The 24,094-nt window shown below is 37.3% G+C and overlaps 1 protein-coding gene across 1 annotated transcript in view; it reads left to right on the top strand.

Moving 5' to 3' along the window:
• The window catches only part of HDAC2 (histone deacetylase 2), a 31,288-nt gene extending 9,596 nt beyond the window's left edge, over positions 1–21,692 (top strand). The window contains exons 2-14 of the mRNA XM_070417877.1: positions 1,000–1,112; positions 2,437–2,554; positions 3,355–3,429; positions 5,805–5,943; positions 8,665–8,806; positions 11,410–11,502; positions 11,582–11,690; positions 14,667–14,807; positions 15,044–15,152; positions 15,754–15,884; positions 17,104–17,259; positions 20,362–20,419; positions 21,316–21,692. Coding sequence (XP_070273978.1) covers positions 1,000–1,112; positions 2,437–2,554; positions 3,355–3,429; positions 5,805–5,943; positions 8,665–8,806; positions 11,410–11,502; positions 11,582–11,690; positions 14,667–14,807; positions 15,044–15,152; positions 15,754–15,884; positions 17,104–17,259; positions 20,362–20,419; positions 21,316–21,346 — 1,415 coding nt within the window. The 3' untranslated portion in view covers positions 21,347–21,692. The remainder of the gene's footprint in view (positions 1–999; positions 1,113–2,436; positions 2,555–3,354; positions 3,430–5,804; positions 5,944–8,664; positions 8,807–11,409; positions 11,503–11,581; positions 11,691–14,666; positions 14,808–15,043; positions 15,153–15,753; positions 15,885–17,103; positions 17,260–20,361; positions 20,420–21,315) is intronic.
• Positions 21,693–24,094: the final 2,402 nt, after the last annotated feature.

Raw genomic sequence — 24,094 nt, forward strand, 5'->3', positions numbered from 1 at the left:
TTTCATAAAAGCTATTATAAAAAATGTCCATTTCAGCTCTGGCAGGGTAGCTCAGTTGGTTAGAGCATTGGTCCAGTACACCAAGATTGTGAGTTCAGTCCCTGGTAAGGGCACATAAAAGAATCAACCGATGAATGCACAGATAACTGAAGAACAAATCAATTTGTCTTTCTCTCTCTCTCTCTCTCTCTAAAAAGTAAAAATTAAAAATGCCCATTACATTAGAAAAATAGTATATATATGAGGCTTCCTTAAAACTTTATTACAGAAACACTAGAGCTTTACCTGAAAGTATTGATTGCATTGAAATTTTGTAGATGAATATGTGGTTTAGTTGTTTATTTTAAAATAAATCTATGTATAAGTTTTAAGATGTTATAAAAAGATAGGGTAGGAATTGTAATTTCAATGGTGAAGAATAAGACAAAATACCCTTATTACCTTGAAATATGTCACGAGTATATCATCAGAGCAAAACTTTCATTTGATCCACATTTCAGTTACCAAAATTTCCCTTACGGACTGATATGGGTATAAAACATTTTAGTCGCCCTGATACTAACTATAAGGAATTTCAGAAATACCAGTAAATCATCCAAGAAATAATACATATTTGCTGGAAACGCAAATCATACCAGAGAATTTACCTTAAGCATTTGAATTTAAAAACAAATACTAAAAGCAGGTATCACTTTAAGGAACAGAAATTATGTTTGTAAGTGAGTAAAGTGCATTTCATTTGGGCTAATACTAAATGAGAAATTTTATTAAACTGTAAATCAGAAAAGTTTGCTTGCTTTAATCTATAAATATTGTATTAATGGAGTTGTCAGCATATTAAAAGTGTGCATAATAGTATCCTGGTTTTCTCAGAGTTTGAAAGTTGCAACATCTAATATTATTTAGGAATTTAAGTAAATCTTGTTTAGGAGGTAAATACCTTCTTAATGGTGAACATACTGTTGTTTGTATTGATCATTTTGTCTCTTCTGTTTTTAGGTGATATTGGAAACTATTACTATGGACAAGGCCATCCTATGAAACCTCATAGAATCCGCATGACCCATAACTTGCTGCTAAATTATGGCTTATATAGAAAAATGGAAATATATGTGAGTATGCCTTTTGGTAAATACTCAGCACTGATTTTTTTTTTTTAACTACTATTATTTTCTCCTTGGTGGAGGACATTTAGCAGATGAAAAGGCCTAGAAGAAAATGGAAACTTTTCATTTTGTTTTATTTAGAGTGTGGGACCTACAGTCTCTTTTTTCTCTCTTCCATCAACATTTTTTAAAAAATATATTTTTTATTTCAGAGAGAGGAAGGGAGGAGAGAGATAGATACATCAATGATGAGAGAGAATCAATGATAGGCTGCCTCCTGCACGCCACGCCCCCCTACTGGGGATCCAGCCTGCAACCTGGGCATGTGTCCTTGACCAGAATCAAACCTGGGACCCTTTCGTCTGCTGGCTGATGCTCTATTTACTAAGCCAAACCAGATAGGGCCCATCAACATTTTTAAAAACAGTTTTCCCTACTCCAGGTTTTTGCATTTATGGAGAACAACTCCATTCAGCATACTACATATTTTTGCTAAATAATTGTTGATCTGTCTATGCTGGTGAAGAGTTGATTTGAGACTGTTACAAAATAAATTTGTAATTACAGAGGAAATTAATTTTGTAATTACAGAGGAAATTAATCCTACAAATATTTATTGGTATATGAACACTGTTGGTGGACAAGCAGAGTACAAAATAACATAAGCTACAACTGCCTTAAATGTTTTTATAGATAAAGATGGGAGTGTATATAAACAGATAGAAGACACAGCAGTTCTTATCTATTTGGGGAAGCAGTTAACAATATTAGGGAATATGTGTGACTTATTTTCTTTGGATATAGACATTTAGAGAAAAGGAGAAGTTGGATGAGACTTTCAATCAGAAAGCCTTGTGGAAGAAGTATGTCATAAATGAAATCGTTCTTCCGAATAAGAATGATTTGGTTAGGAAAAGGAAGAGAGATTGTCAACAAAGACTTAAAATGGAGAATGAGTCTCTTTCTCGGACTTCATTGATAAAATCAGTGGATACAGAGCAGGTTTATGATGGAAATAGGAAAGGAGTGTTTATGAGCATGGATTTGATTTCTAAGGGTTGACCCATTTCCATTAAAATAAAAGTAGTGATTAAGTCTTAGTTTGTGTTAGACCTGTCTAATGCTTTTAAAGTAGTATGGATTAGCTTTGGAATGGATTATTTTCCTAAAACCTGCATGTACAAATTTAGATTTGCTTTGGAATTTAATTTGTTCTGGAAGATATAATTCTTTTGAGATGACTGTTAGGTGAAATTGTGTACTTTGTGTTTGATAACTCTGATATAACCAGTTGTAATTCCACAATTCTAACATTTATTTTACTTCACAGAGGCCCCATAAAGCCACTGCTGAAGAAATGACAAAATACCACAGTGATGAATACATCAAATTTCTACGTTCAATAAGACCAGATAACATGTCGGAGTATAGTAAGCAGATGCAGAGATGTACGTTTCTTGTTAAAAGTTTATATTAGTATTGATTAGTTAAAATTGAGTATTTTTAGAAGCTTATAATTATACTAGAGGCCCGGTGCACGAAAATCATGCATGGGAGGGGAGGTTTGTCCCTCAGCCTGGACTGTGCCCTCTCACAGTCTGGGACCCCTTGCTCCTTACTGCCCTCCTGCAGCAGAGGCAGGAGAGCCTTCCGCTACCACCGCTGCGCTCACCAGCCGTGAGCCCGGTTTCTGGCTGAGGGGCGCTCCTCCTATGGGAACACACTGACCACCAGGGGGGCAGCTCCTGCGTTGACCTTCTGCCCCCTGGTAGTCAGTGCGCGTCATTGCACCGGTTCAGCCAAATTGCATATTTGGGGTTTTTTATATGGGATTTTTCCTGATATAAAATACTATTTTAGTTATTTACTAGAGGCCTGGTGCATGAAATTCATGCACTCAGTGGAGGGGCGGGGGTCCCTCAGCCCAGCCTGCACCCTCTCTCAGTCCAGGAGTCCAACTGCGGGAGTTTGGCTCCAGGGTGTGTCCAGCCCATCTCGCCCAGTCCCATCCCACCAGTCACCTTCTAATTAATTTCCTTTTACTGTACACAAATCCATGCACGGGGTCACTAGTATTGGATAAAATGATAAATTATATGTTTAAATTACAAACTTTACATCACTACTATGATATGTGTATGTTTTATGGTTGCATCAAATAAAATATTTGTAGGAAATGGTTTATGTAAGAAAGGGCTTTTAGTAATTCACAGAATGGGTTGAAATTAATGAGATCCATCTTTCACAGTTAATGTTGGAGAAGATTGTCCAGTGTTTGATGGACTCTTTGAGTTTTGTCAGCTCTCAACTGGTGGCTCAGTTGGTAAGTGTCCTCATTTAGTCAGACTTAAAGTTGATTTAAACATGGTATGTGTCTTTTAGGTTATTTGTTTAAATCAAAAACCTTCCATGTTTTATGATCATAATGACTCCAGCTTTTTATTTTATTTTTTATTTTCTTACTGCCATTTCATTTTCACTTGCAGACTTCTTTTTCCTTCCTCTCTTCAAGCTACCATTGTGTTACTCTAACTACCACTGTTACCACCACTTTCCATATATGCTCTTATTTAATCAGATCAAAGCTGTAGGAAAAAACTTTATTTTCCTAAGGAGAAATTGCTAACCTAGAACACTGAACAATGACTTTTGCCTTTTATGATTTTACTAGAGGCCTGGTGCACAAAAATTTGTGCACTTGGCGGCGGAGGGGAGGGGGGTGGGTCCCTCAGCCCGGCCTGTGCCCTCTCGAAGTCTGGGACACCTCGGGGGGTGACCACCTGCTGGCTTAGGCCCTCTCTCCAGGGGATCGGGCCTAAGCTGGCAGTCAGACATCCCTCTGGCAGCCCAGGAGCCCTCGGGGGATATCCACTTGCCAGCGGGGAGCAGGCCTAAGCTGCAGTTGGATATCCTTAGCGCTGCTGAGGAGGTGGGAGAGGCTCTCGCCACCACCACTGTGCTGACAGCCATCAGCCTGGCTTGTGGCTGCGCAGAGCTACCCCTGTGGGAGCGCACTGACCACCAGGGGGCAGCTCCTGCATTGAGCATCTGCCCCCTGGTGGTCAGTGTGTGTCATAGTGACCAGTCATTCCCAGTTGTTCTGCTGTTAGGGTCAATTTGCATATTACCCTTTTATTATATAGGACTAGGGGCCCGGTGCACGAAATTCGTGCACGGGGAAGGAGGGGTCCCTCAGCCCGATCTGCACCCTCTCCAATCTGGGAGCCCTCAGGGGATGTCCTACTGACGGCTTAGACCTGCTCCCCATGGTCCTCTGCTCTCTGCGGACCTGCCTGCTTGAGGCCACCGTAGGCCTTGTGTCTGCTCTCTGTAGGGGACTGCCTGTCCTTCGCCGCTGGGGTCAGGGGCAAGCAGCGCCCTGCTGTCTTCTCTCTGGCTCACCACCGCAGGGGCAAGCAGGGCCCTGGTGTCTGCTCTCTGTGGGGGCCCTGCAAGGGACTGCTTGCCCCTCGCTGCCACGGCCAGTGGCAAGCAGGGCCCTGCTGTCTGCTCACTTGCTGCAGGGGACATTCCCGCCCCGTTCCTGGCCGCTTGGGTGTGCGCCAGCTTGGAGTGCCTGGGTCCTGGGGATGTTCCCACCCCAAGCCCGGCCGCTTGGCACCTGCAAGCATAGGCCCGGCATTCTGGACTTCGGCCGCTCTGGGCCTATGGACGGGCCTACAGGCTCAGAGCGGCCTGGCTCCAGAGGACGCCGTTCCCTGTGACAGGGCTGTGGCCAGTTTCCCCTCCTGCTCCCAGCCACTCCTGCTGGGTTTCCCCTCAGCTCCCCGGCGCTCAGGCGGGTTTCCCCTCCCGCTCCCGGGCGCTGTGGCGGGTTTCCCCTCCCGCTCCCGGGCGCTGTGGTCGGTTTCTCCTCCCGCTCCCCAGCGCTGTGGCGGGTTTCCCCTCCCGCTCCCGGGCGCTGTGGCCGGTTTCTCCTCCCGCTCCCCAGCGCTGTGGCGGGTTTCCCCTCCCGCTCCCCGGCGCTCAGGCGGGTTTCCCCTCCCGCTCCCGGGCGCTGTGGCGGGTTTCCCCTCCCGCTCCCGGGCGCTGTGGCCGGTTTCTCCTCCCGCTCCCCAGCGCTGTGGCGGGTTTCCCCTCCCGCTCCCCGGCGCTCAGGCGGGTTTCCCCTCCCGCTCCCAAGCGCTGCCCATTCCCCTCCGAGCCACTGCCCCTCCTCCCAGCCGCTGTGGCTGGGCTTGCCCTCCCACCTCCCACCTCTGTAGCCTTGAGTCTGTTTCTGTCCTCGAGGCCTCTACTTAGCTCCCTTTTGTACCTCTTGGCCTCCATGTTGTCCTCAGTCTTCCCTCGCAACTGGTATATGCAAATTAACCGCCATTTTTAGCTTCTATAATTGAAACATTGTATCTTTTGGAGCTGTTGCTTCAGGAGCTCAGAGCCAGGCGGCAGCAGGCAGGGAACCTTGGCTTCCTCCGTCACTGGAGCAAGCAAGCCTTATGTTCCGCTTCAAGCTGCCTGGCTGCCGGCCGCCATCTTGGCTGACAGTTAATTTGCATAGGATATGCTGATTAGCCAATGGGAAGGGTAGCGGTCGTACGCTAATTACCATGTTTCTCTTTTATTAGTGTAGATATTCTTGGCTTACCCATGGCATACTCTTTCTTATAGGGTTTTTGTATAGTTTTTCTAATTTTAAATTTTAAACATTTAAAATTTTTATCCTGTCTTGTTTCTTAGCTGGAGCTGTGAAGTTAAACCGACAACAAACTGATATGGCTGTTAATTGGGCTGGAGGATTGCATCATGCTAAGAAATCAGAAGCATCAGGATTCTGTTATGTTAATGATATTGTGCTTGCCATCCTTGAATTACTAAAGTAAGTTCATTTGTGTTGGTATTTTTCCTATGAAAAAATATTTTAATTAAAATGATAAAAATCTATCGTTTTTTTAAAACAACATCAAAAGTAATAATCACATGAACGTGGTTAATGGTGAATCTTCAATGGATTTATTATGGACCATTTTAGAAATAATAGAAATTTGTCCAACCCTTCGATTTTTAAGATTAAGAAATGCATATAAGTGTCTAAAACTCCCGATTATTACCCCTTTAAAAAAATATTAGAAGTTGTTTGGCAATTTTGATTTGAGTTATAGTTTCAACTAATGAAAAATGACATTGACCCTGGAAGTTTATTTTCTAACATTTTGTAAGTTTTAACTTTTGGTGGCAAATATTTGAAATCTGTGTTAAAGAAAATTTGGTTACCTATTGAATTAAATGTAGATAACTGCATAGCTATTGTAGAATGGGGCTGTCTGTTATCTAAAAATGGGTATTATTACTCTTAAGTTGCTAAAGGAGTTAGTGTTAAAGTTATCCTTGACTACAGCTTGAGAGAGATATCTATAAAGGTATATGTGAATTTGGAGTTAGATTTTTTTTTTTTAACCACCATTCATTGTAACATGTCTTAGCAGATTCCACTTAAAATTGTAGTGAATTAGTGTTTTCTCACCTTTGAATGTGTTACCTGTAGTTATCCCATGCATACTATTTTATAGAGGCTGATTTTTTTCAGTCACTTAAAGTTTGGTATTGACTCCCCAAATAAATAACTGGGCAGTGTCAGTTGACTAATCAAGAGCCCAGGAAACCACTTGAAATCCTTGCTTTGTTTTTTATTTTTTTTTATTTAGTATGTTTTTATTGATTCAGAAAGGAAGGGAGAGGGAGAGAGAGAAACATCAGTGATGAAAGAGAATAATTGATTGGCTGCCTCCTGCATGCCCCCCAGTGGGGATCGAGTCCGAAACCTGGGCATGTGCCCTGACTAGGAATCAAATCATGACCTCCTGGTTCATAGGTCGATCATGCTGGCCAGGCGGAAAAAACATTTTAAAAACTATTTTTATCTGAAAGGTGGTACAGAAAGAGGCCATTGGCCAAATTTAGGCTGTGGCCCATAAATTTCCAAACCTTTTTTTTTTTTTTAATTTATCTTACCGTAGCCAGTTTTGCTCAGTGGATAGAGCATCGGCCTGTGGACTGAAGGGTCCCAGGTTCAATTCTGGTCAAGGGCACATGCCCAGGTTGCGGGCTCGATCCCCAGTAGGGGGCATGCAGGAGGCAGCCAATCAATGATTCTCTTTCATCATTGATGTTTCTATCTCTCTCTCCCTCTCCCTTCTTCTCTGAAATCAATAAAAATATATTTTTAAAAAATTTATTGCTGAAAGTATTATAGACTAGAGGCCTGGTGCACAAATTTGTGCACGGGTGGGTTCCTTCGGCCTGGCTGGTGATCAAGGCCTATTGGGGCGCCGGCCGGCCAGGGGGGAGAGACCCCGGGAGGTGGGCCGGCTGGCAGGGGGAAGGGACCGCGGGAGGCTGGGCAGGGTCGGGGGGGTAGAGGGTCAGGGAGGTTGGTCGGCCGGGAGGGAGTAGCTGCGGAGGGTTGGCTGTGGGAGTGCACTGACCACCAGGGGGCAGCTCCTGTGTTGAGCGCCTGCCCCCTGGTGGCCAGTGCGCGTCATAGCGACTGGGCAACCGGTCGTTCTGGTCATTCGGTCTTAATGGTCACTTGCTTTTATATATATAGATGTTCCCCTCTTTATTACCTATTGACCCCCTCCTGCCCCTGCCCCTGCCCCAGGCCTTCCCAAACTCTATTTTTATAAGATTGAATATTTACTACTAGAGAGATGCTTTAAAGTAACAATCTTAAATATGGTATAGACCAGTGATGGCGAACCTATGACACGCGTGTCAGAGGTGACATGCGAACTCATTTTTTTGGTTGATTTTTCTGTGTTAAATGGCATTTAAATATATGAAATAAATAAATATCAAAAATATACATCTTTGTTTTACTATGGTTGCAAATATCAAAAAATTTCTATATGTGATACAGCACCAGAGTTAAGTTAGGGTTTTTCAAAATGCTGACATGCCGAGCTCAAAAGGTTTGCCATCATTAGACAGTCCTCAGGTTATGTCACACTCGACATACGTCATTTCGTGGTTACGTTGCCATCTCCCATTTATTTATTAAAAAAAAAATTCTGCCATTTCGATGTATGTACATATGTGCTTTATGCTTTTTATTATTTATTTACCACAAGTAAAGGTCAGGAATTGTTATCTTTCTTTTACATTTTTTTTACTGTTTCACTTGATTACTGCTGTGTATGTGCTCCATGTGAGTGATGTAGGTGCTTATGTAGGTGGGTTCCGACTTATGGCAAAAATTGTGTTATGTTGCACCATAGGAACGGATCTCCAACATAACCTGAGGACCTACTGTATATTCTTTAGTTGTTAATAAAAAGAAATGTGTATTTACTATGTTTTTTAAGCTCATAGAATAGGACAGATTTCACAGCAAGTACAATTTCTCACTTATATTGGACTAAAGGATATTAGTCCAGGATCATATTATAAGTACAGATATTTGAATGGTCTCTTAGAAATAAAGTAAGAAAGGGGATTAAGCCTTCTGGCATTTAAGAGCTCAAAAATAGGCTTTCTAAATCCATGGTGGTTCTTCCCATCTTAAAACCTTTAAATAACTTAGTTACGGCTTTCTTTGCAGGTATCACCAGAGAGTCTTATATATTGATATTGATATCCATCACGGTGATGGTGTTGAAGAAGCTTTTTATACAACAGATCGTGTAATGACTGTATCATTCCATAAGTACGGGGAATACTTTCCTGGAACAGGAGACTTAAGGGTATGACTGAATTCTGTCTGGATAAATATGAGAGGCTAGTAATCCTGTACCTGAACTAATATTTTCCTGAGACACTAACTTGAATCTTATATGCAGAGTTGAGTCATTTTATATGCTATAACATCTAGAATTCACATACTATAAGTAAAAATTTAATGATACCTTCCAGGACTTTCCTTTGCTCAACTATTTTCTTTGGTTGAATAGCTATTTTTGAAAATCAGCAAAGCATGGAGCACTTTTCTTGAGGTTTAATTTGAATATTCAAAACCTACTTATTGGTAGTATACTTTGGTATTGATTAGAAAGATTGCTAGAATAAAGTAATTTACTAAGTTTTTTAGGTTCTTGTACTATTCTCCTTTTATGATTGGTCTTGACTTAATAGGTCTAATTTTAATCTATTTTTCTTAGGCTTCTGGCATTTGTCAGAAGAGAAAATACCATAGCTTATCCCACCTATTACATTAAGTTAATTATTTCTATTATATATCTATTATCTTCTTTCATTTGGCACTCTTATATTTCATGAATGTAAAAAGCAATGATCAAATCCTGTTTCTACAAACTTCTTGAAATTTTTTGCTTCATTAGAGTTCACACATGCCTGTTGAAGTTTAATTCAGAAATGTAAACAACTTTTTCATTCAGTCTGGATTATAGGGGAGATTTCTTTTAGTGTAGCATTCAACATTAATTCTAAACTATTAAAGTTATTTTTCAAATCGATATATCATTAGCCAACCAAAAGGTTAGTGTGGCCTTAAAGTATTCAAATGTGTGGCTTTTCACTATTTGACTACAAGTTGATGATGCTCTTTCAGTAATAGTTGTGATGGTGAAACCTTTTTTTTTTTTTTTTTTTACTTAAAAGTAGGTGGAAAGTCAATATATTTCATTTTAAATTATGTGGTTTTTAAAATTGCAAATTTATATTTTCAGTTACATGCCAGTTAGCTACTTCTATGCCTTTCCCCACTTGGTCTGATTTTATAGACCCAATGGTTATCAAAGTATGATCCTTTAAACTGGCAAAATTAGCATCTGTTGGGAACTTGTTAGAAGCACATCTCCTCGGGTCTCAGGGTTATTCTGCACATTAACATTTGAGAACCACTGCTCTAAACCATTAGAATTCATTTGTCTGCAGTCATTGCATCCCAGTAGAAATTAAAGCCTTCTCAGCGTTAAGCTTAAGGAAGGATAGTGGTTTTGTAATGTAATCCTAATTAATCTCAGAAATGGCAAATGGAGGTCTCTGTTTTCTTTTTGTCAGTATTATGATTGAAGCTGTTGGAGAATGCATGTTTTAAAAATATTTAAGAATGACTTTGAACATCTCTTCCTCACTAAGATTTTATACCCACTATATGAAAAGCCTTCATAATTTTTTCCTTTTGGATATGAGGAATTTTGTAAGGAAACTAAAGTCAATCATTACATTATAGGTGTAGTTGTATTTGGATTTTTGTGAAACTTCAGTGTGTCTTTGGATGTTATTTTAATGAACATTCCCTTCTCTACCTGACAGTTCATTGTAAATCAGAAAGGCTACTCTGAGCTTAGATCATTGTTAAAACCCTGCTTGCATTTATTAGATTAGTAGTGACTAGATAGAAGAATAAAACAAAGGTGTGATAAAGGAGCAGTGGTGAAAGAAATGAAAGGGACACAGCTTGGTCCAACAGAGGCAGTAGCTCTGAGTTGCCTACCTAGAGTGATAACTACTAATCAACTTGTACTTATTGTCAGAGTATATTCCAGCTGTGTTTTTAGTGCAGGATCTTTCCATGAGAGATAAGGGAAGAACTTGTACAGGTGTTAACCCTAAAGATTCATATTTATTGAGACATAATTTAAAATACATAAGAATCAGTCATTTCCAATCCTTTGGTGTTGTTAAAGCACTATTTTGTAGAAATGTCCCCTATCCCATCTCTTCTAGGAATATGTCCATATATACCTGTATATATCCATATACATATACAAGTATGTATATGTGTATATATATGTATAGTGTGTGTATAGCTGGAATCTAGACATCAACTTCTCTCCTTTGCTTCTTTTGGGAGGTGTTAAGTGCCTAGAGTGGTACTTATTGAACAAGTAGAAAGAATTTTATTTCAAACCCAATTAAAGTAGAGATTTTGATGCTTTAGTCTGAAGCTATTAAAACATCAATAAAGTCTGCCAGATTGTGAGCCATAAGAAGGATTCTGCATTACAGAGACAGGGTCCTTTGGCTCAGAGTATATCTTCTGTAAGTTTTACTCATAAAAATTTCTTACATTCTCTGTTTATGATGAATTTTTTGGATTAATGTAATATGTAACTTAATATTGCCTTTTAACTGCTTATGTTAAATTTCCCAAAATCATTACAAGTTTGTTGGAATTGGTTCTTTTCAGCTTTATTAGCAGTCTATTAATGTTAAAATATGCCCTTATTCTATTCTGTATTATTTCCTTTCTCAACCACATGATGAATTCAGAATTGTTTTTTGTTACCTGTTCTTTTAATCTAAAATATTTTAATTTAAAAAAAATCTGTCAAAATTTTTATTATGAAGTATTTTCTAACATCTGTTTAACTCTCTATTTTAGGATATTGGTGCAGGAAAAGGCAAATACTATGCTGTCAATTTTCCAATGAGAGATGGTATAGATGATGAATCTTATGGGCAAATATTTAAGCCTGTAAGTATTACTATTTTCAAACTCAACATGAATTTGAAAATCTTTTTAGAAATACTAACATTTGTTATTTTGTACATAGATCATCTCAAAAGTGATGGAGATGTATCAACCTAGTGCTGTGGTGCTACAGTGTGGTGCAGACTCGCTATCTGGTGATAGACTTGGTTGCTTCAATCTGACAGTCAAAGGTAAGCAATTTAAAGGGTGATAGTTCCAGAAAATTATGTATGTGTTTGTTTGAAATTGATTTTTCTAACTACAATTACTCTTATTTCAGTAAGGTCTTATTTAGGTCTTTTTCACTTTGTCAAGTTTATGTATACAGTCATACATGAATAGTTTTATAGAGCTTGTTGCAATCTCAACCAGGGCAGCTGTTTTCATTGTTTTTGGTTGATTCTTTTGGTGTGTGTATCTTTCTCTAAGAAACATGCAAACTTTCCTACTTTCAGTTTTTTATTTTAGCCTTGTATATTCACTTTTTATTTTGAAAGGAGGGATTCAGTTCCTTTTCACACTTTATCACTAATATGCACACACCCTTCTCATAGCTTCATTTTTACCATATAACTCTGGTATTTACAACAAAACTTTGGTATGGTAGTCACTGTTTTACAGCATCATCAATAACATTAAAGTACATTTTAGCTTATCAATTTTTTTTATTGCATAACTTGCTTTTTCCAGTTTTTCGTTTCCTTAATTTTCTCTTTACATATTACTAAATGGCCAGTGTCTAAGTAGCTTCATATATTCAGATGCATCAAGTATTCTATCATTTCCTATCAGTTTAACCTTCTTGGAGAACAGCCTTCTGATCTGGTCCTATTTGGATGAGTCTCCTCTCTAGACCTGGTAGAAAGTAAGCTGTTCTTTGCTTCTCTGTTGAATCGGCTCCCCTGATTGCTATTTCCTCTTAATTTTGTCTCTCGTTTTGGTGGAGCACATTTTCAAGTGGCTGCCTGAGAAAAGTCATGTGGGAGATAGGAGATTATGTTGATTTCAACACTTATATTTGACCAGTTGTTGAAATCAACATATAGAAGTCTAGACCAAACTAAAGAAAAATGACCATTATGGAATGGACTTCTAAGGAATAAAAATAAATCTGAAATTTTATTTAATGTATTATGTATGGATCAGTAGTAATTCATCATGGATATTGGACATAATTTTGGAGTTGTTTTCCTTGTGAATTTTAAGGTAACAAGTTGATGTTTTGCTTTGAATTCTCTCAGAGATGTGAAGAATTCTCAAATAGAACTTTTTCCAGAGTAACTATTGGCCTAATTGGAATTAAATAAGTGCAGATATTAAAGGCTCTTTTGTTTAATGTTACGCTTGTTACTATACCCGGCAACATTAGAATTATGGTATAATCTATTCTACATTTTTAGGTTGAACTATATGAAATTAATTGCCGCTTTTCTAAGTAGGTTAACAATGGCCAAATAGCAAGTTTCATATTGTAACTTCATATGTGTTGATAACGATCTATTGCCTCAAGATGCATATGATTTCCCAAAAATGATCTACCTAATGCACTCTTAAGATATATGTTAACTGTCAATTTTTTGTCTTAACTCTTTGAAAGTTCTCAATGCTTTCATTCTTAAAAGCAGTAGCTTTCATAATTATAAACTGCAGCATTTTACTCTTACAATAATAAATCTATATATTTTAATTGACTGATAGCATTTTAGTTATATAAAGCATATAAAATGTATAATCCCAAATCTTAAACTTGATTGTAATTTTCTCTGCTGCCATCCTCTATTCAGATTTCTCAGGTCTGCTAAAGTCAGTTACCTCTTGTTCATTTCTTTCCTACCTTTACAGTGTTAATGTCTGTTTTGTCTCAATTTTTCTTTTTGTGGAATTTAGCCTTTTTAGAAAATCCTTTTATAATCCTTTTTTGTCAGGTTTTGAGATATAAGTAAAGTAAATTTCTTTGTCTAGCCAGCTATATTTACTTGGAAGTCTGTAAGTTAACTTTCTGTTTTCTTATAAAACATCCAAACAGTCTATCTATATATATATATAAAAGCCAACCTCCCACGGCCCCTCCCCCCAACCGGCCAACCTCCTGCGGCCCTCACTGGGACTGGGCAAGATGCCCCGATTGGCCCCAATCACCAGCCAGGCCGAGGGACCCCACCCATGCATGAATTCGTGCACTGGGCCTCTAGTCTAATATAAGAAAGCTATGTTTTTCTAGTAGCAATAATAAGAAATGAGTTATGAATCATATAGTACAACTATTGAAAAATACTTAATGAGAATGTTCACAATATACAGTAACAAGATCACTAAACTTTAAAAAATTGATTGAGAGGGAATTGAAAGGGAATATATTTTTTTAATTACCTTTGGGTGATGGAGTTTTATGTAGTTTTTTCTTTGTACTTTTTCTATTTTTTTTTTTTACAAATTCTTTAACAGGCATGGCTTCTATAAATAAAAGATTTTTTTTTCTTTTTTAAAATATTGACTTATGTGTCTGAGTGATGATATTCTAAGAAGTTACTGGTAACTTGTTATTGACTATTAAATTATAACATTTATCCAAAGGAAATATTTTGGTTTTATATTATGTTTACTTTGTATACGAGTTTCTACACATAGAAAATTATTGAACTTGTTTTTAATAGTAATAGGTATTAATTTTATAATTTTCAATAAGCTAAGAAAATTATAATACTGCTACCTAAAGATAACCTACAGTTAAACTTAGTTGGATAGCCTTTCATTGTGCATAATGTTTCATTGTTACTTGATTTCTTTTCCCTTGTGTAACTACACATGAATAAAACATCTTCATATCACATAATATCTTCCTGTTTAATTAAAATGTGTTGTATTTATATTTTGATCTTAATATACTTGTATATTTGACTTTTCTATCAGGGACACTTGCTAAACTAGCCAGTTATGTCTTACTGTGCTTTGTATATTATTGTGAAAGGTGTTTTTATAAAAAACAGTTTTGTTTTCTTTATTGTTTTATTTTAAAAATTTAAGATGAGAAATTTCTTGAAATTTTTACATATTATTTGTTTTTGAAATGCCATTTTGGTTTTTTAAAATCTTGTTATCTTTTTTAATTTTTATTTTTCAAACTCTAACAATGCAGACTTATTGTTGCCCAAATCTCTTTGTCTTAGGTCATGCTAAATGTGTAGAAGTTGTAAAAACTTTCAATTTACCATTACTGATGCTTGGGGGAGGTGGATACACAATTCGTAACGTTGCTCGCTGTTGGACATATGAGACTGCAGTTGCCCTTGATTGTGAGATTCCTAATGGTAAGTATTTTTATTATATTTTTATTGGATGAGCTATCAATATACAGAAATAGATGGGTGGGTGATTAGATTCCAAAACCATGTAAATAGAAGAGCAGTCAATTAATGAATTCACTTTGCATTCACTTTTAAACATTTTCTTTGGAAATATTTCTCAAGTTGAATCTGGAATTGTGTATGGATTTGTGTGAAAACTAAGCTTTTAATATGTAATTTTATTTCATTGTTTTTAATAGAATTGCCATATAATGATTACTTTGAGTATTTTGGACCAGACTTCAAACTGCATATTAGTCCTTCAAATATGACAAACCAGAACACTCCAGAATATATGGAAAAGATAAAGTAAGACATCAGTGAATTGTTTTGATAAACATTTGATATAACTTCAGGAATCTTTAGAAGGCCAAGTGCAGTAGGTCATTTTATCTTTCTACATAAGATATTCCCTTTGTCTTTTTCAAAAGCATTTGAAATCTTAAGATTATTGATTTCTTTAATTTTTAAACATAATTGCAAATATGTGGGCTTCATAGCTCAAAAATATTTTAATTTTCTATTAGTTTTTAGTTTGCAAGGGGCACTGTAAAGTTTATACTCTTGCTTTACATGAAAGTGAAATAAAATGTATTTTCATAGACATTGTAGTACTTAGGCCTGGGTTTGTGTTCTCTAGATCTGTGACATTTGGCAAGCTGATTTACCTTTGTGCTTATATTTTCTTACCAATGAAATATGGGGATGAAATAGTACCTGCATTGTAAATTTTAAAGATTGGATGGGTTTATAATATGTAAAGGATCAGTGCTAAGTTAATTTGTTATTTTAATTCAGAGGTTTAAGTTAAATTAAAGATGAAGTTTTTTGCTTAATGTGTTTCATCAACATTTAAAAGGAACTTGAAAGAGAATGAATTGTGTCTAATAGCTTTGCATGTGTAATTTAGACAGCGTTTATTTGAAAATTTACGCATGTTGCCTCATGCACCTGGTGTCCAAATGCAAGCTATTCCAGAAGATGCTGTCCATGAAGACAGTGGAGATGAAGATGGAGAAGACCCAGACAAGAGAATTTCTAGTAAGATAATGCTTTGATGTGTATTCTGTTACATTTTCCTGGTTTATTAAAATAACACTACAAACTGAAGGTTTTAATTGCCCAAGAACACAATGGGTCATGTTTCATTAGCACACTATTGTTTTTGTCTCTCTTCCATTTTTAATCTGAAATAGTTTAACTTCCATATGTCTCAAAGACTAATTTGAGTGTCAGTGATTTCAATTTATATGACTACTAGATGCCCGGTGCACGAAATTTGTGCACGGGTAGGTTCCCTAGGCCTGGCTGGCAATCAGGGCCTATTGGGGCCGTCTTGCCCAGTTCCGATGGGGGCCGGCCAGGGCCTGGGGGCCTACCAGCTGCTGGACTGGGGAGGGGAGGGACCACGGGAGGTTGGCTGGCCATGGGAGGTTGGCTGTGGGAGCGCACTGACCACCAGGGGGCAGCTCCTGCATTGAGCGTCTGCCCCCAAGTGGTCAGTGCACGTCATAGCAACTGGCTGACCAGTCGTTCCAGTAATAATGGTCTCTTAGGCTTTTACATATATATATATATATATATATATATATATATATATATATATAGAATATACAGGGGTGGGCAAAAGTAGGTTTACTATTGAATATGCAAAACACGGAGTATTCTTATTAATTGTATTTTCCATGTGAACAACTGTAAACCTACTTTTGCCCACCCCTGTATACGACCAGAAGTTTCCACAAACTATCTATTTACGTATACTTGGGAATAAATTGGAAAATAAATTATTTAAAGTAGAGTGAGTTGAATGACCTGAAGCACTTCTGTTTAATTCTAGTCTCATCCACTTAATGATTGCCCAATGTATAGCCTAATGGTATGCTGTTGGTGTAGACATTGACGTATTTGGTTGACGGCTTTTTTATTTTGTTTGCTTTCCCTCTCAGCTCTGAAATAAAAGTTTACTTTTTAAATAATGACATCATCCTCTCACTTCCTATTAGAACATAGGTTTTTTCTTCCAAAGTTTTTTTTGAGATTTCCGAAATGTTGTTCATATTTCTTCCTGGATCAAAGCTAAATTTTTAGTATTTAGCAAACCATGCATTAAGTTCTAACCTTAAAATTACTAAGTATTTCTTATCCTATACTTTTAAATGTAGTGACCGGTTAGTACATTTGTACAAAGTACGCTGTGACAGTGAAAAAACCTATGACTACTTTTATCAGAACTTTGTTTTTAATTTTTATATATCAGTTCGAGCATCAGACAAACGGATAGCTTGTGATGAAGAATTCTCAGATTCAGAGGATGAAGGAGAAGGAGGTCGTAGAAATGTGGCTGATCATAAGAAAGGAGCAAAGAAAGCTAGAATTGAGGAAGACAAGAAGGAAACAGAAGACAAAAAAGCTGGTGAGATTTATTGTTTTGGTAGATGTGTTTTAAAATTGTAGCCTTTTACCCTGGCCGGCATGGCTCAGTGGTTGAGTGTCGACCTATGAACCAGGAGGTCATAGTTGGATTCCCAGTCAGGCACATGCCCAGGTTGCGGGCTCAATCCCCAATTGGGGCATGCAGGAGGCAGCCAATCAATGATTCTCTCTCATCATTGATCTATCTTTCTCTCTCCCTCTTCCTTCCTCTCTGAAATCAATAAAAATATATTTTAAAAAATAATAATAAAATTGTAACTTTTTAAAAGTAAGCAGCAGTGAGGTTTTTATGAGATCCAGGAGTCAATTACACAAATATTGGAGGTAGGGGGTACTAGGTAGGTGACCTTTTTACCCATATAAGTGGTGCTTAGCTCTTAACTATCTTTTATTTAAAGCTCTCTCAATGTTATTAGTCACATTTGCTTTTATAATATAGGAAACCTTATTACCTTCTCTTGGTTGACATGGGCTTAACATAGGGAACATTGCACTATGACATAGATTGGGTGAGAGGAAAGACAAAGTGATTATAGATCCTTTACAGGCTGTGAGCAAAGTGAAATTTAAAATAATTTTTAACTCCCTAAATTTTATTTGCTGAGAATGAAACACAAGAAGTTACATTATCCTTAGACCAATTGGATCATTTTGGAAAAGCTCAGAGAATAGACTTTTTCAGAAATTGTTTGAAGAAAACAAAAACGGGAAAGATAGGAAGGAATTGAGGAGCTGGCTTGGGGAGGAGATAGTACTTTGCCCTGTCAGCTTCTCTATTGAGAAAATAGATGCTTTAGGGCAGGGGTCCTCAAACTTTTTAAACAGGGGGCCAGTTCACTGTCCCTCAGACCGTTGGAGGGCCGGACTATAGTTTAAAAAAAAATTATGAACAAATTCCTATGCACACTGCACATATCTAATTTTGAAGTAAAAAAAACAAAACGGGAACAAATACAATGTTTGTATTTGCATGTGGCCCGTGGGCCGTAGTTTGAGGACCCCTGCTTTAGGGCATTGAATTTGCTATGAGAATCGGTTATCTTTTATCTGAGTTCCCAGAGCATTTATACATATCTCAGTCATTTTATTTAACACATCATAATTTAGTGCCTCATTACAGGATTTACATAATTCCCCTGCTAGATAGAGCTGCTTATGACCAGGGGAACGCATTGTCTTAAATATCTGTATTTTCAGCACTTGGTGAATTTCCTGAATGGATACGATACCCCTATAAAAGTAATGGTGATGGGCATGAATTTTAGCTGGCCTGCTAATTTTGACACTTTAGCATGTGGAAAACTGACTCAGATACTGGTCCAGCATCCTTATCTTATCTCTGTCACATTGAAATTTTCCACTAAGCTAGCTCTTGGGTATATTTTTTCTTTTTCAGTAGAGTTAGGAATTCATAGCACATCTTGGTACATCTAGTTTTGTTCTTTTATGGATTTACTCCTCTATAGGCTACTGTTCTCTTCCATTTTATAAATTTAACTTTCCATTGTATTGCAGTGATACAGTGATGGTTCATTCTGCTCTTCTGTACTGATTGACACCAGAAATTTGAGTTATGATTGAAGTAAGGAGGACTTAGACTTTAGCTGTAGGATTTTTCTGGTTTTGTTTGTTTGTTTGTTTGTTTTCTCAGTCAGTAGGTCTTCTTGTCTTGTTTTTGGTGTTTAGTCTCATTTTCAAACCTTTTTTTGTTGCTTTTTCTTTCAAATGGGAAAGTGGGTACACTAGGGTATTTGTCTTTCATTGCTGTTAGCTAAAAATGAGAGTACCTTTTGATTTGGTTTAATGTCCTGATAGTAGATTAATCTCACAATTTTTACCTCCTCTGTACTTATTATATTGCTGATATTAATTGAAAAATTTTTAAAAACTTTTTTTTATAAGATTCTTAAAGGGCCTTGCAATTGTTACAATCCCTCACCCTCCTCTAGCCGGTTTGACTCAGTGGATAGAGCATCGGGCTGCGGACTGCTGGGTCCCGGGTTCAATTCCAGTCAAGGGCATGTACCTTGGTTGAGAGCTTGATTCCCAGTGGGGTTGTGCAGGAGGCACATGATCAATGTTTCTAACTCTATCCCTCTCCCTTCCTCTCTGTAAAAAATTAATAAAAATATATTTTTTAAAAAGCCCTCACCCTGCAGGTGAAGTATTACCATAGAAAACTGAGGATTGCCTGACTGGTTTGGCTCAATGGATAGAGCATCGGCCTGCGGACTGAAGAGTCCCAGGTTCGATTCCGGTCAAGGGCATATACCTCGGTTGCGGGCACATCCCTAGTAGGGAGTGTGCGGGAGGCAGCTGATCGATGTTTCTCTCTCATCGATGTTTCTAACACTCTATCCCTCTCCCTTCCTCTCTGTAAAAAATCAATAAAATATTTTTAAAAAGAAAACAAGGATTAAAAACTAATGTTATAAACGGTAGGGTTTACCTCTGCTTTGTCTTTGGACTCCTTATCTAATTCTCGCCCCTTCTGACAATATTCCAGTGATACTGGTCTTTCAGTTTTTCTCAGCAACCTACTACTTCCTTCTTTTCTCAAAGTTCTATTAAATTTTCCCTCTGTTCAAAATACTTCCTCCTTTTCACCCAAAGCTATTCTTAAGGAAACTTTTAAATGTCACTTCCTCGTGTTACCTTTTCTGATCTTCCAGTGCTGTGCTCTTTCTCATGGCTTAATTTCTTCACAGCACATACTCCAGCTGTAACACTGTGCTCCCACAGAAACAAAACTTCCAGCAGGACAAGGACTGTACTGTTACATGGATACTGTGAATCTATCATTTAACACAGAACCTAGCACAAAGCTTATTCAATTACTGAATTAATAAATAGTAATATACAGGGTGTCCCAAAAAAATGTATACACACTTTGAAAATTTATTAATTCCAATGGGTTAAATCTGAAAAGAAACATCAATTGAGCTATCAGCTGTAAAGTCTATACATTTTTTGGGAGACCCTGTGTATATATATGACAGCTTTTTATATTTTAAGTAAGGTATACTTTAAAGTGTTTTATATTTCAAAATAGGTTTTAATCTCTTCTAATTTTTGTTTATAGATGTTAAGGAAGAAGATAAATCCAAGGATAATAGTGGTGAAAAAACAGATACCAAAGGGTAAATTATATTTCTTAACTAGTAATTTTTTGTATGCTATATAAACAATAAACACATTTATTTGGGTATGTATTCTTTTGAGAACTACTGAACTGAGCCTGAGAACATCAGTAAGTTGTATGAGATGCTCTGAATTTTATCTATGTTGGCTCATAAGACAACATATGACATCTTAACCATCATTTATGTCATCTGCTTAGCTACTCATCTATCATTGATGTAGCTTGCCTTAAAAAAGTCACAAAGACCAGTACTAATTAATATTGAAACTGAATCAATTTGTATTCTTTCATGTAATTTACTAGAGGCCTAATGCACAAAATTTGTGCAAGAGTAGGCCTTCCTTCCCCTGGCTGCCGGCACCGGCTTCCCTCTGGCACCCAGGACCCGGGCTTCCCTCCGGCCCCGCTGGCAGGCACCCAGGACCAGGGCTTCCCTCGCAGCCCCAGCTTTGTCCGGAAGTTCGTCCGGTCTAATTAGCATATTATGCTTTTATTATTATAGATTATAGATGATACCTTTTTTGCTATTTTTATATGGACACTTAATGGTCTTTCATGGTGCTTGTTTCTACATATGTGATCGTTTTACTATTGTGAGATGGGTAAATTTAAGAAACATACAGTTTTTTAAAAAAACATAATGGAGATTTTTATCAGAAAGCTTATTTGAATGCTTGGCCACATAATTTTGTGCTAGCCTTTACAGGATAACTTGGAAAAACTTATAAAATCACTAGAAAGATTAAGGCAGTCAGTACTCCAAAAACACTGAGAGCATATTATCAGCTTACGTGTTGCTTGGCATGAGCGTAGAGGACCTGATCGATAGATTGGTCAGTGTATTTAAACTGAGACTGTGTCATTTTTAATCTTTCATGTTGCCTCTTTTAACAGAGCCAAATCAGAACAGCTCAGCAACCCTTGAATTTGAAAGTCTCCAATTTCAGAAAACATTAGAAAATAAGAAAATATTGGCAAGAAAAGTGTTTTCTTTTTGAAGACTTCTGGCTTCATTTTATACTACTTTGGCATGGACTGTATTTATTTTCAAAATGGCTTTTTTCTTTGGTTTGTTTTTGTTCTTGGCAAGTTTTAGTGTGAGTTTCTAATTATGAAGCAAAATTTCTTTTCTCCACCATGCTTTATGTGATAGTATTTAAAATTGATGTGAGTTATTATGTCAAAAACTGATCTATTAAAGAAGTAATTGGCCTTTCTGAGCTGATTTTTCCATCTTTTGTAATTATCTTTATTAAAAAATTTTACTTGGATTGTCTTTTGTCTATTTATTATAACATGAAATTCTTTTTCATAGAATGATATAACCATTTTTTTAGAATTAGAACACATCAGCCCAAGCCGGTTTGGCTCAGTGGATAGAGTGTTGGCCTACGGACTGAAGGGTCAAGGGCATGTACCTCAGTTGCAGATCCTCCCCAGCCCGGGCCCTGGTTGGGGCACCTGCAGGAGGCAAATAATCAATGTGTTTCTCTCACATGGATGTTTCTGTCTTTCCCTCTCTTCCACTCTAAAAATCAATGGAAAAATATCTTTGGGTGAGGGTTAAAAAAAAGACTCATCAGAAGTGAAAGATACTGATTACAACTTCAAAGACATCCACTTACTATTTCTTCAGGAAAGATATTTACAGTAGTGATTTTAATGCAATGGGAGTTGTACCATCTTGTCTTCTATAGGTTGGCCAGTCAATATTGTTGGAAGATTGACATCTCGTAGTCATTTATCTCAAATGAATAGTACAAGCTGTACTATATAATTGAACATAGGCATTATCTTTGAGCTGAACCAAAGATTCCCCAAAATTGGAAATGGAAATTCTAAATTGAAACAAGAAATCCATAAACACAAGGAACCTGTAGACTTCCAACTCCCACTATATACCAAGTAAACAAGGAATTATGTGGTTGTGTTTGGTCAAAACCTTACTAACATTAAGTTCATCTAAAACCTGCTATTTTGACAAAACCTGGTGTTTTTACTGAATTTACATGACATCCAGGTCCCACTGTTACACCCAGGTTTCCAAATCAAGGAGATACTTTAAAAAGTAATTTATCTTTTAACTAGTTGATTGTGTACCCATTTTAAGGTTTTGGGTATGCAACTGAACATAATGGGGAAATGCCTGCACCCACAGCTTACATTTTAGTGGTAGGAAACAGACAAGTGAGGTAATTTCTTCTCTGTAAGGTGTACAAAGGAGAAAACATTTTAGGAACTTGCCAAAATTAGTGAAATCTCTCTTTGGCCATGTCCAAATTGATTCTTTTAAGAGAAAAATTAGCAATGCCAGAAGACATATCAGTGAAGAATTTATCTCTAAAAGCCAAGTGTTTGACAGGTATTTTAGGCATTCACAAAAGCATCTGGAGTTTTGTAATGAACAACCATTCATCCCTGGATTTAACATGTTACACTGTGGGCATGTTTGCTTTAAGTTCTTTGTTTAAATAAATTACACAGAGGAGTTGAAGCATTCTCTATGCACTTTGCTGTTTAATACTGCCCCCCTCCCCACTCTTGAAGTAACCAGTACTCTGAAACTTGTGCATATCTTACCATGTTATTCTTGTTGCATATCTGTCAGCATGCTAACCTTTATGGCATTAGAATTATGGGACGCAGTCCTTCATTGAGGAAATAGTGAACTGTCGTGTTTGTTAAACATGGTATCATATGTGCACCTCTATAACTTATTATAAGGACATTTCAGTACTGCAGTGAACCTCCTTGGGCACATTCAAGTTCTGTTCTAATTACAAACAGAAGCATTTATATAAAACTAAAGCCTCAAGAGTATGAAATGAGCAAATTCAGCCAGGTGAGTTGTTACATTGATAATACACAGAAGCCAGCAATCTAACAAGAAGATACCTTGGAAGAACAAAGAAACACTTTACAATAGCATTAACAATTTCCAGAAGTAAAAGTGTAAAATGATGGTTCTGGTATATAATGAGATCAATGTAGCAGTGGATGTAATACCCTAGCACACTTGGAAATTAACTGGATAAAAATATTTCATTGGCGAGGGAAAAAAAGATTATTCTTTAAGTCAGTGGTTCTCAACCTTCCTAGATGCCTCGACCCTTTAATACAGTTCCTCATGTTGTGGTGACCCCAACCATAAAATTATTTTCGTTGCTACTTCATAACTAATTTTGCTACTGTTATGAATCGTAATGTAAATATGTGATATGCAGGATGTATTTTCATTGCTACAAATTGAACATAATTAAAGCATAGTGATGAATCATAAAAACAATATGTAATTATGTGTTTTCTGATGGTCTTAGGTGAACCCTGTGAAAGGTCGTTTGACCCCCAAAGGGGTCGAGACCCACAGGTTGAGAACTGCTGCCTTAAAGTGATGGGATAATGGGTAGCCAAATTGGGGGAAGAGGGAGGTAATGACTTACACCAGAAATATCAGATTAATTGGAAAGGGAAAATAAAACCTTAAATACTAGGAACTGAGGCCTTCCTAGGTATGATGACAAACCCAAACTAAAATAGATTTAAAATTCTGCAGGCAAACTTCGTTAAGAAAAGTGGGGTGGTGAGTATACAGGACTGCAACTTCTCACAATTCAAACGGTCAATATCTAAAGATTGTAGAGAGGTGAGTTTGTTGTTTTTTTTGTGTTTTTTT

The sequence above is a fragment of the Myotis yumanensis genome, unplaced genomic scaffold (assembly GCF_028538775.1).
Source record: "Myotis yumanensis isolate MYYU_CA2020_CCGP unplaced genomic scaffold, mMyoYum1.0.hap1 SCAF_6, whole genome shotgun sequence".
NCBI classification, from domain to species: domain Eukaryota; kingdom Metazoa; phylum Chordata; class Mammalia; order Chiroptera; family Vespertilionidae; genus Myotis; species Myotis yumanensis.